The sequence below is a fragment of the Mercenaria mercenaria genome, chromosome 16 (assembly GCF_021730395.1).
Source record: "Mercenaria mercenaria strain notata chromosome 16, MADL_Memer_1, whole genome shotgun sequence".
Taxonomy (NCBI): Eukaryota; Metazoa; Mollusca; class Bivalvia; order Venerida; family Veneridae; genus Mercenaria; species Mercenaria mercenaria.
Window position 1 is genome coordinate 45887478 of NC_069376.1, and position 17498 is coordinate 45904975.

At 35.5% G+C, this 17498-nt stretch overlaps 1 protein-coding gene across 1 annotated transcript; it reads left to right on the forward strand.

Moving 5' to 3' along the window:
- Window positions 1-222: 222 nt before the first annotated feature.
- LOC123540228 (60S acidic ribosomal protein P0-like) lies at window positions 223-15970 on the forward strand. The gene is made up of 10 exons (XM_045325064.2): window positions 223-247; window positions 6713-6820; window positions 7435-7534; window positions 7829-7904; window positions 10809-10896; window positions 11185-11331; window positions 12581-12689; window positions 13260-13336; window positions 13828-13968; window positions 15649-15970. The coding sequence occupies exons 2-10, from the start codon at window positions 6767-6769 to the stop codon at window positions 15805-15807; spliced, it is 951 nt and encodes a 316-aa protein (XP_045180999.1). The 5' UTR covers window positions 223-247; window positions 6713-6766; the 3' UTR covers window positions 15808-15970.
- Window positions 15971-17498: the final 1528 nt, after the last annotated feature.

Consider the following 17498-nt stretch of genomic DNA (forward strand, 5'->3'; position numbering starts at 1 on the left):
AATAACGGATATTTTTCTGTTCCTGATATCATTATTTGAATTCTAAGAAGTTGCGTATAAAACCAAATTTTGCCTTACATTTAAAGAGAATATCGTTAAATGTTTGAGACGGGTACCAAAAGATCCAAATAAATGAATGGCGAGTCGAAGTCCTCATTTCGCTTCTTAAAAATCCGTCCGCTACATTTGAATTTCATAACGAGACTGCAACACGTGCTCTTTCTTTTCCGACATTTTGTACGGCAAGGTAAGCGTGCGTAAATCAAAATTGTAAAAAGCTGTAAAACTCTAAATGATATGTACTTGAAATATACAAGAAAAAGTGTTTAGTTTGCCATCCTTTAACTTGTAATCGGTGATGTTGAATGTTATGTTCCATTCAGTCAATAATTTCGTTGAAATCGCCGTTGACATGAGTTTTCGCGCACTTGCACAAAAGTGAACCGCAGATTTAGCTTTGACAATGACTGACCTATTTTCATAAATGTATGTCTTTTTCAGTTTATAAAGAAATATCAAAGAAATATGCCATCTTATTTATTACGTCCCATCCTCTGTTCACATTTTAAAACGTGGTAATCATAATGAACGTCGCCCGCAGATAGTTCACTAATGCCATAGGCTAAACGTATTTTACGTCTAAACATGTATAATTGATTCTATATATTTATTCAGTGTTGTTTTGTTCATGATATTTCATTAAATTACGCTAGAAGAATCTGTGTTATGTGTCAGGGAAGTGATTGGAGGTGCAGTTTTAGTTACAGTAAACTAATATATCACTAGTCAAACTAATCGAACGTATACAGTTTGTTTTATATTGTGACGGTCAAACTGTAACTCGGACCAAATTATGCCAAAAACCGAGTGGAAATTGAGTTTTATGAAGTTTGCATTTAACACCAAATTTTCACATTTTTCTGCACTCTACTTGTTATACATAATAAAAACAGACGAATACCTGATAATCTTGCTTGTTTCTTTAAGTAAATCGGTAAAAAATATGTTAGTTTCAAAACGAAACACGTTAGCTGAAATCCTATGTAAACAACCGCCCAACTGTGGTGAAGTATGTACCGCGTCAAATCGCCGACCGGTGAACCGGTCAATTTCGTCCCCCGTTTTTCTTTTTTTGTAATGCACCTCGTACATGTTTTGAATTTGTTGAACGTTAGTGAGCATTGTAAAACATTTTTCTTCATGTTTTTTTTTGTCTGTTACAATGAAATTAAAAGAAATCTTCAAAATTCACAAATGTATTATCGTTCCAAACAACAAGATGTAAAAGAAAAGTCAAAGGATCCATGCATTAAATTTGACATTATGTTTTGCTCTGTTTTGTTTTTCTTTAATAAATGTTTTATTTGCAGGGTTTATGACTGAATTTAACCACGTACAAACGTTTAATAAAAATAATTGATTTTTGAAACAAAAATAAAGTACGTTCGCGCAAAATGGTCTTATGCGAGATTGAAATTCGGTGAGCGCCAGGAAATTTCCTTAACGGTAATGCATCCGTTTTTTAAGTAAGTGGTATTTTGCTGGCTTTATGACGAAATTCATTCGTACATAACATGAATAATTTAAATACAAAAGAAAAATGAATTAAATTCAAAAATATGGTTTTAAAACACATTGAAAATCGGCGGGCTTAAGAGAAATATGAACTCAAATTACCTAAACTTCTCTTATATAAACAACTTTTTTTATTATTTTTTGGAAGATCTACAACCCTGTTCAATCAGAGAAAAAAATAACTGAGAGAAGTTTATTAAAAGTTATTTCTGTATACGAGATTTACGGAAATCGTGTTCGCGACATAAGAGTTAGACTGGCTCCCATCCCTATGTTTCAGCGTTTTTTTTTCACCAAAATGTTCGGCGAAATTCGGCCCCATTCCCCCCTCAAAATAGTATGTTTTTTTCCCCTTTCCGACGCCTAAAATTCCCCTCCGAAAATAAAAAAAAAATGCCAATCAATTAAATCATAATTCACTAGTTTATTTTATTTATTTTCATATAGAAAACAGTTCACCCCGGTATATCGCGTTTTGTTTACATCGACACCGGTTGGAGTAACTTCCCTTGATAAATCAGAATCATCGAAGCGCTTTATTATTCTGCACAACAACGCTGTTGAATGTTAGTCTGTAAATGATTTGTATTCTGTTTGTTCGGCCGGGTGGTATTGAGTTTTCCATCTTCTAGTCAGTCAGGGTTTGATTTTATGCTTTGGGAAGGGACTAGTCCAACGCATACATTTTTTTTACAGTTTGTTTTTATTGTGACAGGTCAGATGTAACAGTGACTGCAAATGTCAGAATTTGACAGAAATAAAAAAAACAGCCACTCACCGACTTGCTTAGGAAGGGACCTAATGTCTGTTGTAAATTTTGGTAGTCTAATGGATGTCTTAACCTCCACATTTGAAAAATTTATTTGGTTATCTGGTATTGATATGCTACATTGTGTTATATGTCCTGTCACATGCTCTTATGGGCACTAAATTTATCAATAAACTTGAAACTATAGTTTATTTCATCACAAATGAAAATTCCCCTTTTCTTAGTTTTACGTCGTATTTTTCCCCCTCCAAAGGGCACCGACCCCCTTCCCCCAAAACTGAAAAAAATCACTGTGTTTGTTCTTATTTACATATATCAGTTTTCTTCATTAAGAGGGAAGTAACTCCAGAAGGTTGTTTCTACATTGAGATTTTTTATTGCCCCTGGCTCCGAACATAGGTTCAGTCATCAGATAAAATTGTGCTATTTTAGAGGCGTAAAATTTTCTTACAAAATGTTTCCAGTATTTATATAAAAATAACCATGCAGCCAGGGAGCCAGGCTACATAAGAGTAGATATCTCCAAGAAATAAATGTTTATTTCTGATCATCGTCTTGACTACTCGGGTTTACTTTGAAAGTGTTTTAATACCCGTCACATTCCTTTTTAGTTAAATATTGTATTGATACCGGTTACAAGACCGATTCCAAATCGGCAAATTCTTTGGAAAGTTCGAAGCATAGATTTTTTTTATTTATTCTAAATAATTTTTATTACGTTTTGAATAATAGATAATTGTAATTAATCGTCTGTCACAATCAAATAGATTACCGATAATTGCAACAGGGATGCAAATTGATACAGTAAGTCTTTTTAAGCTGAATTTGTTTGCAAATTAATTGACATCTCGTTTGCAATATGTTTTACTTCAGTAAATGCCCTTAGATTCTTTGGACAACAAAATAATTATTTTTTCAATCAATAATGAAAAAAACGACTTCTAACAATGCATTGTTGGCGAAATATTGAATGTCGTAAGTTTTCTTTAAATATAGTCACTATGCCGATTTACAAAAGATACGCATATCACCCGAAATATATAATTTGTAAGTCATTATATTTATAAGAAATATAACCACGCATAGTTATTTGATTTTGTTATCTGAAGAAAAAAACTAAAGTATGCATAAGTATTACTGTATACTTATGCATATTTTAGTTTTTTTCTTCAGATAACAAAATCAAATAACATTTTATAAAAAAAATACATTATGTATGTGAAACAATGCACAATACCTAGCGATGTACGAAATAACAGTGCAAGATCTAGTTGACAGAAAGAGCAAATGCGTGAACTGACTGCACAAAAGGGGAGTAACTCTTGTGACATAAAGTCTGGGATCTGGGATCGTAAACAAGCAAAGAAGAGTTCCGATCTACCTTGTTACATGTTGATTAAAGCTACATGTGACCGGCATGTTAATAAATAACTGACTTGATAACTGAACACTATTCTTTAAAACAGTCATGTAAGATTCAGGGTTCGAATTTAGCCAGATTTTCTACTTGCATTTTTTCGCAAGTGGTATTTTTTTTAACTTGCTAAATGAAAAAACAACTTGCATTTTCCGCGACTTGTCACTTTATTACAACATTAACACAAACATCCACGTGACGAGTCAAGCCAATCGTATCTGCGCTATGTAAATAGTAACTTATTATAGATTACCAAAAAACCCATCGGATGCGGTAAACGTCATCAAAATTAGCGCAGGTACTTGTCAGCAGTTGAAAAGACATGCGCACGGGACATGTATCGAGTGTAAACTTCCATTTACGATGAAAGATGAAAGAGTGCTCCGAAATTCGTTCTGCAAATGACAATGCGCTGCAATGACCGCGAGTTGTTAAAGAAAGAACAGTGTAAGATCGAGACGACCGTTAGAAATGCACATTATTCAGCCAAAAATTTTCACTCGCAAAAATATGCTGGTGTCTGAAATCTCACCTCGCAGTTTGAAATTTGCACTCGCATTTCGCGAGTATGCGAGCTTAAATTCGAACCCTGAGATTTTGCTTATTTTGATTTGAAACACTAGTTTACAACCGTTTTCCTGTATACATCAACAACTTGCAGTTATAGACCATGAATAAACTGCTATTTGTTGAAAAGGTATTTATGAATAAAACAAAATAGCAGATTAACATAAGGAGCAATTAAATAATTATGTATGAGCAAATAAGATTATACACGTATCTAGCACTGCACTAAGAACTAGGGCTGTAACAAGTATCCGAGTACTCGGATATCAACGAGTTTGACCAGAAGTTCGAGTACGGATATTCGTCATTGTCAAGATCGTTGGATTGCGATCTTTTTCATTAATACATGCAATATGTATAATTCTATCAATAAAACTAAATTAAAGCCACATTAAACATCTTTAATGAATTTTCTTGCACATCTAAGACAGTTACGCGTTGTCAGATTCTAAACCGGATGTAAACAAATGTCTTAGGTAGAGTTAGCATCGGTCTTATATTCGAACTAAAATTAATATGAAATCTGTCAAAACAGTGAATAAACATTTATCATTTAAGTAATTAAATTCAATAAAAAGTTAGATACGAAATCCCTGTCCAAAAAAATAAAATTTTCTTATCAAAAAATACGGAACTGTTACTAAATATTGTAATATTAATGACCGACGTCATATCGTTCATCTGCAAGAATGGCGGAACATTACAGAAGTCCATCCGTGAAACCTGACTTTAATTAATGAGAAAAACATTAAACATAGGTCAAAACTATTAAACTGAGCACCATGAGAACTGCAAATTTAGATTCCTTAAAGAAAAAAGTACAGAAATAACGGGCTTGCATTTTTGTATCATTATTAGTTGTTGCTGATCATCCATGGTTCGATCTGTGAATCGTCAGCCCCGACACGCAGATCGGATCGCCACTTGTCTGACGATCCACAGCCCTACTAAGAACACTTTTCAAAACAAGAACGGGCATTTGAGATTCATTAAAGATACTGGATTCTTCAAACGAAATTCAAAGGACTGACGACCAGAAGCAATCATTTGCACTTGCAAAACCCGAGGTGAAATTACATTCTGTAGTAGCCCGGAGGCACCTGTAGTGGTTTTCCTCCTAAAGCTGGCAAAGTGGCAGTATGTACTGTATTGTTTGGTGTAACTGCAAAAATCTATAAGGTTGGCTGCATGGCGGAAAAATGGCAAGAACGCGTGTACTAGGTTAAAATTCAGCCCGGGTGTGAAGGAACATAGCCATAAAGCCTCTTGAAATGAAAGTGCCGTTTCATAAAATAATTATGTTTCCGTCAAATCACTGCCAGTAATACTTTCTACATACAAAAGTATTCAAAATCATCGGAGTTAATGGATAGTCTATAAATGCTAACATCCGAGTTCAGTGACAGCACTAGCGGCCGTTTTCGACAGTCCTTTTTTTTTCGACCATGCCTGTTTAACAGCTAATATATTTTTTCATGAATAACCTAGAATCCGGAAACTTCACACAGGTGTTTCGTAAGGACACATCTGTTAAACAAGATGATAAAAGTTTTCACAGGTTATTCATAAAAAAAAACAATTAGCGCAAAACTTTGGAGATTTGCCCGATTTTTCAAACTGAAGAAATTGTTAGCGAATATCTAAAAACGTAACGATCGTTTTTGGCCCAGAAATTGTAAATGTAAGCCATGTTCATTCCTTGACAAAACTGTCAAGTTGATTTGCAAGAATTGTCTTCGTTTTATTAGAAATAAATGAAAAACTACCTACCGATTAACAGCTGGGTTACATTTCCAGCGGGTGTCAGGATAGCCGGTTATCCAGTGTGATACATAGGTACAGGAAATTGTAATATTGAATATTATTTGATAATTTTTACATAAATCAATGATGAATTGAATCCTCTTTCGACACATAAGTTTTATTTGAATTTATGGCCAAATCGTAACATGATCGGCATTTAAACATATAGAATGTTAGCATCAGCAACAATGAGAATTTCATCGGAAATTTCTTCCACTGTTTTGGTCTTTCGAGTGTTTGACACAAGTGGGGATATTGCCCATATGAAAAATAATCTCAATGCTACCTAGGATCGCATTAAATTTGTTGGACTACCCGTTGCCCGTGACAAGTAAATCCTGTTTTGGGCAAGCCAAAGTTTCCAGATGGTTGCCAGCACGGACAACTTAATTTTCACTGTCTATATATAATTACAAAAAAGAATTTTGCAAATTCAGAATGAATGGGGAGTGCTGTTTGTACGGATTCATGGATACTGACTGCTGCTGAAAATGGAATGGAAAAAAAATGGAAAATAAAACAAACTAAGGCAGAACATTTTTAAGCAAAGCAAAAAATATTATTATACTTTAACATTTCAGACCCTTGTCAACGACCTTGTCTTTAAACTGCAGTGCTATCCCTGATTCACGAAGATGGTCAAGGAAGACAAGGCCACCTGGAAGTCTAACTACTTCATTAAGATTGCAGTAAGTACAATCAATTTAGTTTTAGATTATTTTGTTTTCTCACAGAGCAATTAGAATCTGTTAAATGTTTCACTTTGTCTGTTGTAGAAAATGGAATCTATTTAAGTACTGTTAAATGTTGCTAAAATGTTCTCCAGAGAAGTGTTAAACAGAGGATTTTACAGTAATTTTTTCGAGACGTTTGGTTTAAAAAGAAATTACCTGGTTGTATAAATATGTTTCTGTACAAGCTAGTGCTAAATCCTGGATGTAGAGATATTTAGGCTTGTACACTTCAGTTTGCAAAGTATGTGACCAGAAACATCTGTAATCAATATATGAACCGCACCATGAGAAAACCAACATAATGCTTTTGCGACCAGCCTGCGCATAGGCACAGTCTGGTCAGGATCCATGCTGTTCGTTAATGCTTTCTCTAATTGCAATAGGCTTTGAAAGTGAACAGCATGGATCCTGACCATACTGGGCAGATGCGCAAGCTGATCTAGATCCATGCTGGTTGCAAAAGCACTATGTTGGTTTTCTCATGTCGCAGCTTATATTGGTGGCATATTTGAAGAACATCTCGGTTATGAACTGTTATTTACAATGGACATGTGTTTTATTCATTTCAGCAACTTCTAGATGAGTATCCAAAGTGCTTCATTGTGAATGCAGACAATGTGGGCTCCAAACAGATGCAACAGATCCGTGCTGCTCTCAGATCCCAAGCTAGTATGAAATTTTCTTTGTAGTATTTATTACCTAATAGATATATGTCATTATTATAAAGTTTTTAAAAAAGTCGAGACATCGTTGAATTTTCTGAAGTCGATTCAGGGAATTTTTGGGTTGAGTGTAAAAGATTGTTCACTAATGTAAACTTTAAACTTTGCCAAGTCATTTTTTTTTGGTGCTTTTTGGGGGCATCAAGTAAGATGTCACACTGAACTGAGAATGTTATATTAAGGACATGGCCTTGTAATAAGACTTGTATTGACTATTAGATGTGGTACATGTATATTTCAGTTGTGTTGATGGGTAAGAACACAATGATGAGGAAAGCCATCCGTGGACATCTAGAGAACAACCCAGCTCTAGAAAAGTATGTCTTCCTTTTTCATATGAGCCGCACTATGAGAAAACCTACATAGTACGTTTGCAACCAGCATGGATCCAGACCAGCCTGCGCATTCTCGCAGTCTGGTCAGGATCCATACTGTTCGCTAACAGTTTCTCTGATTGCAATAGGGTTTGAAAGCAAACAGTATGGATCCTGACCAGACTGTGCAGATACGCAGGCTGGTCGCAAATGTACTATGTTTTTCTCATGGTGCGGCTCATATATTCTTTAGATTATGTAGTAGTGAATAACATCTTGCTGTGAAATACTTAGCTGATCAGGACATGGAAGGATACCTAAGCACAGCATCTAGACGGATCCTTAAATAATCTGTGTACAAAATCAGATGCGTACCAGTCATGGCGAAATCCCATCTGACATTCTGAACGGTCTGACAAAAAATGGCTAGGTCTGACATGGAGGGCCGAGGTATCCAACCCTATGTCAGATGCGGTATGGAGTGGGTTGGTTTTTACTTTGTCCAAAGTATTTTTAGCTCACCTGAGCACGAAGTGCTCAAAGGTGAGCTTTAGTGATCACCCTGTGTCCGGCGTCCGGCGTCGTCCGGCGTCCGTCTGTCCGTCGTCAACAATTTGACTGTTAACACTCTAGAGGTCACATTTTTGGCCCAATCTTAATGAAACTTAGTCAGAATGTTACCCTCGATAAAATCTTGGATGAGTTCGATATTGGGTCATCTGGGGTTAAAAACTAGGTCACCAGGTCAAATCAAAGGAAAAGCTTGTTAACACTCTAGAGGTCACAATTTTGGCCCAATCTTAATGAAACTTGGTCAGAATGTTACCCTCAATAAAATCTTGGACAAGTTTGATATTGGGTCATCTGGGGTCAAAATCTAGGTCACCAGGTCAAATCAAAGGAAAAGCTTGTTAACACTCTAGAGGTCACAATTTTGGCCCAATCTTAATGAAACTTGGTCAGAGTGTTGTCCTTAATAAAGTCTTGGACGAGTTTGATATTGGGTCATCTGGGGTCAAAAACTAGGTCACCAGGTCAAATCAAAGGAAAAGCTTTTTAACACTGTAGAGGCTGCATTTATGACTTTATCTTCATGAAACTTGGTCAGAATGTTAATATTGATGATCCTAAGATCAAGTTTGAATCTGGGTCATGTAGGATCAAAAACTAGGTCACCCGGTCAAATCAAAGGAAAAGCTAATTAACACTGTAGAGGCCACATTTATGACCATATCTTAATGAAACTTGGTCAGAATGTTTATCTTGGTGATCTTTAGGTCAAATTTAAATCTGGGTCAGCTGGGGTCAAAAACTAGGTCACTAGGTCAGATCAAAGGAAAAGCTTGTTAACACTCTAGAGGCCACATTTATGACTGTACCTTCATGAAACTTAGTCAGAATGTTAAACTTGATGATCTTTAGGTCAAGTTCCAATCTGGGTCATGTTGGATCAAAAACTAGGTCACCCGGTCAAATCAAAGGAAAAGCTAATTAACACTGTAGAGGCCACATTTATGACCATATCTTAATGAAACTTGGTCAGAATGTTTATCTTGGTGATCTTTAGGTCAAGTTTAAATCTGGGTCAGCTGGGGTCAAAAACTAGGTCACTAGGTCAAATCAAAGGAAAAGCTTGTTAACACTCTAGAGGCCACATTTATGACTGTACCTTCAAGAAACTTAGTCAGAATGTTAAACTTGATGATCTTTAGGTCAAGTTCCAATCTGGGTCATGTTGGGTCAAAAACTAGGTCACCCGGTCAAATCAAAGTAAAAGCTAATTAACACTGTAGAGGCCACATTTATGACTATATCTTAATGAAACTTGGTCAGAATGTTTATCTTGGTGATCTTTAGGTCAAGGTTAAATCTGGGTCAGCTGGGGTCAGAAACTAGGTCACTAGGTCAAATCAAAGGAAAAGCTTGTTAACACTCTAGAGGCCACATTTATGACTGTATCTTCATGAAACTTAACACTTAAACTTGATGATCTTTAGGTCAAATTCGAATCTGGGTCATGTTGGGTCAAAAACTAGGTCACGGGGTCAAATCAAAGGAAAAGCTTGTTAACTCTCTAGAGGCCACATTTATGACTGTATCTTCATGAAACTTAGTCAGAATGTTAAACTTGATGATCTTTAGGTCAAGTTCAAAGCTGGGTCATGTTGGGTCAAAAACTAGGTCAGGGGGTCAAATCAAAGGAAAAGCTAGTTAACACTTATTTATGACCATATCTTAATGAAACTTGGTCAGAATGTTAATCTTGATGATCTTTAGGTCAATAGGTCAGGTGAGCGATACAGGGCCTTCATGGCTCTCTTGTTTACAATGCACTCTAGTTACGCACCTGTTCATTTGTATATTTAATATTTAATTGCTTTTGTTCACTCTTTACAACACATTTTCAGCCGGACAAGTTTCTATCTGGTCAGATGGCGTTATCCTGCATCGTAAACCTCTGTGTCTGTGTGAGAACGTCTGCGGAAGACTTAAAAAAAGTTGTTCAAAATATTGAAATGTCTGCTTAAAGCGTAAAGTACTGCTTTTTACTGGGTCAGCATGCCCCTGCTTAAAATATTTTTTCACAGTTGTAAAAACTATTATGATGGGCACTTCTGATTTAATAAAAAAAAAAATTCTATTCACTTTAGTTTTGTTACTTTCAAATTGTTAAACTGATGATATGTATTACAGAGCTGTTTATTGTTGACAAAAAGCAGTATTATTACTTAACTATGCAGGAGGCAGACATTTGAATTGGAAATTCATGGAAAAAGGAAAGTGTAGAAAATATTTTCCATACCTACCTACCTTATATGGCACTGGTCACAGGTAGGGATACAAAGATATTTTTATGCGAGTGTGAACTATCTATCAGCTGTACTAACATACAAAGTTTTATTTCAGGCTGTTGCCACACATAGTTGGTAATGTAGGCCTGGTGTTTACCAAGGGAGACCTGATGGAGGTCAGGGAGTTGCTGTTAGCCAACAAGGTAAATATAAAAAGAGTGGGAACCTTAAATTGTTTTAGAAATGGCCCAGACACAAAAACCACTAAAGCTAGTTCTCCGTTCTCAGTATGTTTTAATATAATTATGAGACAGTCTAAGTAATACTGAAAGAACCTTGAATTACTGACAGATTGTCATCTGTAACACATACAGCACAAGTAATGACAGATTTTGACAAGACATTTACAACAAATATATAATATGCTGAAAAAAGATTTTTATTAGATTTGGTTTTTCAACATTTTTACTCAGTCTACATGTATTATGCAGGTGAAAGCTCCAGCTCGTGCCGGTGCCATTGCCCCAGTTGATGTAATTGTTCCCAAACAAGCAACCACCCTAGGACCCGAGAAGACCTCTTTCTTCCAGGCCTTGCAGATCACCACTAAGATCACCAAGGGGTGCATTGAAATCTTGGTAAGTTTGTCATCGCTTTTGTTGAGTAGTAAATAAATATGTGAAATGCATAATCTTTTTCAGAACTACCTTCTTGGTAAAACTCGGATAAGCCACATTTCTACATGAATACTTTCTAAAAATTTCAAAATCTCATTAAAGATAAGACTAGTAAGTATCCATGCACATGCGGCATTGAAGAAATAAGGTCTGTAACTGACTCTCTTAAAATTTTGAGTTCAGTTTTGAAATTGGACAATTTTTTAGGCTGGTCACCATGTGTACAGTAACTGTTACTTGAAAAAAAATAATGTTTTCCACTATTTAGTTATTGGTTGAAAGAAAGACAGTGAAAATAGGTGAATAATAATCACAGTGATGATGATAACACCTCTTGCCTGTTGGGACCAGTCTAATGTGAGAGCCAGAAATGGCAGAACCCACTCATATTGTCTGGTTACTATGGTAACAAACTGCCTCACAAGGGCTGTCTGAACTGTGTCATAGAAATATTCTAATCTCAAGAAGTTACGAATGATAAGGACATTCTGTTGGCAGCTAAAATGAATTCTGTAGACTTCATGATTGCAGTATGACCTAGTCATGAAATAGAGCACTTGCCCATGGTTGTCTTGACAGTTTGCCATTCAACTGTACCCATCTTGTTTTCATATGATGAAATGTTTGGTATGGGATAAAAGAAACCTTGTCAAGGAATTTAGGCCCATTAATGACTATTATAATATAGCTTAAACATTTGCCATAAACCTGTTGTTCAATCATGCTTATTTCTAAAATAACACAAGTTTTACACTGATCTAGTTAACGGGGCTTTCCATCTTTATATAACAGAGGCTTATATACGGCCACTTTCCTATCCAAAAATATAGTATTTTTTTCCCCAAAGTGACAGACACACTACCCAAAAATGAAAGGTAAGATTTCCCCAAATCATTGCCCCAGGTGACACATAACTGAATTTGTTGAATGACAAGTTTAAAGATGTCAAATGTGATTATATTTTGAAATAACTGAACTGAGGATAATAAAGTACTCTAAAAATAAAATTTAAGTTGAAAATACTTATCATTCAAATTTATACACTAGTACCAATCATTCAATATGAAAAGTTTTATTTCCCAAAGTGGACAGTTATCACACATAAATTTCCCGATTTGAAAGGCCAGGGCCTCTTCCCAATTTCCTAATGAAAAGCCCTGGTAAACTTAGATTTTATGATTAATGACATTGTCTGTCTTTTGTATTCCAGAACGATGTACACCTGATTAAAATTGGTGACAAAGTTGGACCTTCCGAATCAACCCTACTCAACATGTTGAACATTTCTCCCTTCTCATATGGTCTTGTCATCCAGAGAGGTAAACTAACTTGTTTTCTGAAGATGAAGAATTAGAATTTTTAAGATGTGAATGCCTCAAATATCAAGGAGCTTTGTTCAAAAACTGTAGCTAATGCTCAGCAGATCCTCTGACTACTTGCCTGATTTTAATTTGACTTAAGATGCATCGCTCTTGTTTAGACATGGTCATCTAGCTTTGATTTGATTAAGTAATCCAGTTGATTGGAAACAGTACTATGTGAGAATTTGTATGTCTTAAGGCTCAGTAGAATCTGCTGTGATGAAATTTCTTATTAACCTGTTGGGACTAGTCTAGTGTGAGAGCCAGAAATGGCAGAACCCACTCATACTGTCTGGTTACTATGGTAACAAACTGCCCCACAGGGGCTGTCTGAGCAGATTCTGAAATTCAATAGTCAATCTTGCTGGAATATTGCAGTTTGATTTGAGATAATGATTTTTTTTCAGCTATTAAACAGTTTTATTATTTGCGTAGTTAATCACACAGATTTTATAAAATATTTGAAGGAGTAATAGCTCAGCAATATTGGGTTTTATACCAAGGACCATTGTTTTGTTTTTCTTTCAGTGTATGACTCTGGTAGTGTGTTTGAGCCAATGATCTTGGACATTACTGATGATGATTTGATTCAGAAGTTTATGAGTGTAAGATACTAAATATTTGTTTTTAAATCCTATTGATGTACTAATTATTTAAATTCCAATTGGAGCTCATTCATTGTTGTTTTGTTTTGGTACTCTGAAAAATGACATTGAGAAGTTCGTAGTCAAACGAGCCATTAGGCCTGCTGAGATTTTCCAACATTTCTTATAGTGATTGCTGTAGAAGATTTAATAGTACTTTCGTGTGTAACAAGTCGGTCATTTTATGTTTAACATTATCACAAAATACTCGCTTTCAACCAGCTAAAGATGAGAAACCAGAATGCTTTGCATAAAATAACCATAAAAGAAGTTACAAGCCTTGAGTCTGAAATTCAGGCTTGGTCTGGATGACAATGGTCCCAGACTTTTCTTGTGATATTTTCATCCTTTGGTACCCTTGAAAACTTTAAAGATTTAAGTCGAACAGTGACGGTCTCATTGAACAAAATACGTTGAAAAATTGAAACTTAACTCTTATAACTAATTTTCAGGGAGTAAGGAACATCGCTGCAGTATCACTTGATATTGGTTACCCTACTGCAGCATCAGCACCTCACTCTATTGCTAATGGATTCAAGAAACTTTTGGCAATTGCTTGCGAGACTGACATCACCTTTGCTGAGGCAGAGAGGGTAAATATGTTTCTTTTGTTTATTTGGCAGGTAGACTTACAGTATGATCTAGATTGCTAACAGAAAATCAATCCTTTCTTCACTTTGACCACTTTTAAAAAAAAAAAAACACTTAACAGAAAGTATGTTTAGAGTGTTGTCTGATGTACTCCTTCACTTTGGTTATTTTGCCAGTTTTCCATTGTTTTACCAGCAACATTTAGTTATAGTTTGCTTGAAGTAATGCAGTATTTAAAATGGGACAAAAGACTGTTACAAGTTATTATCAAAACTATATGATGCTATGATGAAAGTCTCTTCTTAACCTGTTAGGACCAGTCTAGTATGAGAGCCAGAAATGGCAGAACCCACTCCTACTGTCTGGTTACTATGGTAACAAACTGCCTCACAGGGGCTGTCTGAGCATCATTTGTTATATACATGAACTTGTGTAGCCATAACCAGGAACTGGATAATGAAATATTGCCTAATTACTGTGATTTGTCGTTAAAAAGGTTCTTAGGAATTTTTTACAGGAGTTTCAGAGCGTTAGATTGCCTTATTAACAGCTTAATGGGTGGCAGTGTTTTTTCCCCACACATTTCATGATTTGGGAATTGGGCCGGGTCCTTTACAATTGGGGAAAATGCCTCAAAAAAGTCTTTGTATGTTGTTTTCTATGTATATGAGATGTGAAACCAAAATTTGTAGTCCTGTTTGGCGGCATATAACCTATACTGTGTTGATTCCCCGTAAAACCCAAATAAATAAATAAATAGATAAATTAAAAAAAATAGATGCTTTTTATGTAAATGTACATGAAGAAAAAAGAAGTATAAATGTGTCAAGGTAGCATATTGTCTTGTGTTTCAAATGTTTAAAGTTTCATAGGTACAGTTGTGGCTGAAAAAGTAGCTTTGCTTTGTGGGATGGGGGTACATAATATTCTCTGTTGGGATTGGGACCCAGTTGACCCAGAACCTGCATTATAAAAAAAAATCAGATAAAAGCCACTGCTTAAACTTGAATAACAATTAAAACAACTACTTCTCATAAACTAAACGTTTGATTTTCACCATTTGAACAGGGTCTGTAGCATCCTTGTTTGGACCTCTGTCGAGTTTGTATGAATTGTGCTGCTTTTAGTCGCTGGATGAAAAAATAGGAAAAAACCTTAAAGTGACTACCCATGATTGTAATCTTCACAAAACTTGAATGGGCTTAATTCTGTTTTGTTCAGATGGTTTGTCTTACAAATGGCCTTCAGAGCTAAAATTTGGAAACCTTTAAACATTCTGAAATTCTTTGCATAATAAGTCAAGAAAATTTTCGTTTCAGTATTATTATTGAATTGTCTCTGCCTAACTGAAGGTAGGGGCTTCCAGAGCTGAACCAGAATTGTTTTTATCAACTGAATTTGAACTATGTCTTAGACTTTGTTGCATTTGCATGAATGGTTATGAATTTTGGGGCCCTCACAGCAAAAAGAAATTACTTGATCTGCTGAATGAATATTCATTAAATTTTTAGAAACAAGGTCATAAGGTCAGAGACCTTGGGTGAGCAATATGTCATGAAGAAAATGTAACAGACGGAATACACTTATAAATCAAAGCTGTAATAAATTAATTATAATGAAGGTTACTGAAATGCCTGTTAAGTTTGACAGCAAAGAAAATAAATGTTACCTGTCTATTTCAGACTAAGGAATATTTAGCTGATCCCTCCAAGTTTGCAACAGCTGCTCCAGCATCTGCCGCCCCAGCAGCAGCAGGTGGTGCTGCTGAGAAAAAGAAGGAAGAAGTGAAGGAAGAATCTGAGGAGTCTGATGACGACATGGGCTTCGGATTGTTTGATTAAAGATGTAGACTCTTAACATACATTTAGATCTTGTTCCCATAGACACATCTGGGACCTGTTCATCAAATTTTAAAAAAGCATACAGGAAAATGAAAAAAAAACCTAAACGTCTTCACATCTAGGCTGGATACAGTTTTGTCTGGAATAAAAAGAAAGAAAGTAATTTTGTGGGTTTTATCTTTGTTACTAGTCCCAACCTGTTAGCTTTCCTTGCTTTAGAGAAACTCCTGTTCTTGAATATCAATTTGTTTACATGATAGAATATTAGATATTTCGTAATTTTTATAAACACAGCAATAACATCACTTTCAGGAGTATGTATTTGTTTGGATACAAACGGGATGGTTATGAGTATAGGGAAAATTAATCTCTTTAAATTTCTGAAACAACAGTGAATTATAGAACTTAATTTTTTGAAGAGGAGTACATTGTTTGAGAGAAAGCACAAATCTATTTGTTGGTATGTTTGTCCTTGTTTAGAGGTTATTTCTGACTTAGCTTCTTCTGTATTTAAACTCCCAATAAGCATTTTTAGCTCGACTATTCAAAGAATATGGAGAGCTACATGTATCCTACTTGTATGGGCATCCTCTTCACACCTTGGTTAAGTTTTTAATACTAGTCCACATTTTGATATAGCTTTGAAACTTTCAACACTTGTACCATCACCATGTCCAGTTTTAGGCAAGAGTATGTAACTCAATAAGGATTTTGTCTGAATTATGGCCTCTTTTTTTTTAGCCCAGTGGGCTGTCCAAATCACTCTGCATCCGTGGTCCGTCCATTAACAATTTCTCGTTATCGCATCTCCTCAGAAACTACTGGGGGGATTTTGACCAAACTGTCAGAATGATGTATTGGTACCCTAGTTGTGTCCCCCTGAAAATCAGACTGGTTCAACAATTTTTGATTAAGTTATAGCCCTTTGTTTATATTTATAATTTATATAGGGAAGAACTTTGAAAATCTGCTCGTCCAAAACTACAGGGCCTTGGGCTTTGATATTTTACTTTCACATTTCTGAAGCTACAGGCTTCAAATTTAGACCACATGCATATTTTTGTGTTCTGAACTGAAATTTGACATTGAATTTTACTTTGTACCTACTTTCACGTTTCTCAAGCTACAGCCTCCAAATTTGAAGCACATGCATTGTTCTGTGTACCGAAATAAACTTTGACCTTGAAATTGATGTAGTGACCTACTTCCACATTTCTCGAGCTACAACTTTCAAATTTGGACCACATGCACAGTGTTGTGTACTGAAATGGATTTCGACCTTGAACTAGTCCTGAAATTTGGAGCGTTCAAAAATGACTCAATGGTGGGCGCCGAGATCACTCTGTGATCTCTTGTTAACTTTAAAAAAAAATGAGTTAAATTTTTCGTACCAGTTATTATTTTATGTAAACAATGTCACATATGGCTTTAAAACTCCTATCACTTGTTGATTATAACAATCTGTCTGTAGGCAAGAGTACATAACCCTGTTTAGTATTTTGGCTGAATTATGGACTTTGAAATAGGTTCAATTATTAGTACAAGTCAACGTTTTGTTAGAAGTACTTGACATGTAGCTGTGACACTAAACACTTGTTCGTCATGATCGACATCTGTAGTCAAGGGTAAATGTATCGAAGATATTTGGCTGAATTTTTCTTGGAAATCGTTAAGTTTTGCATACCGTTCCA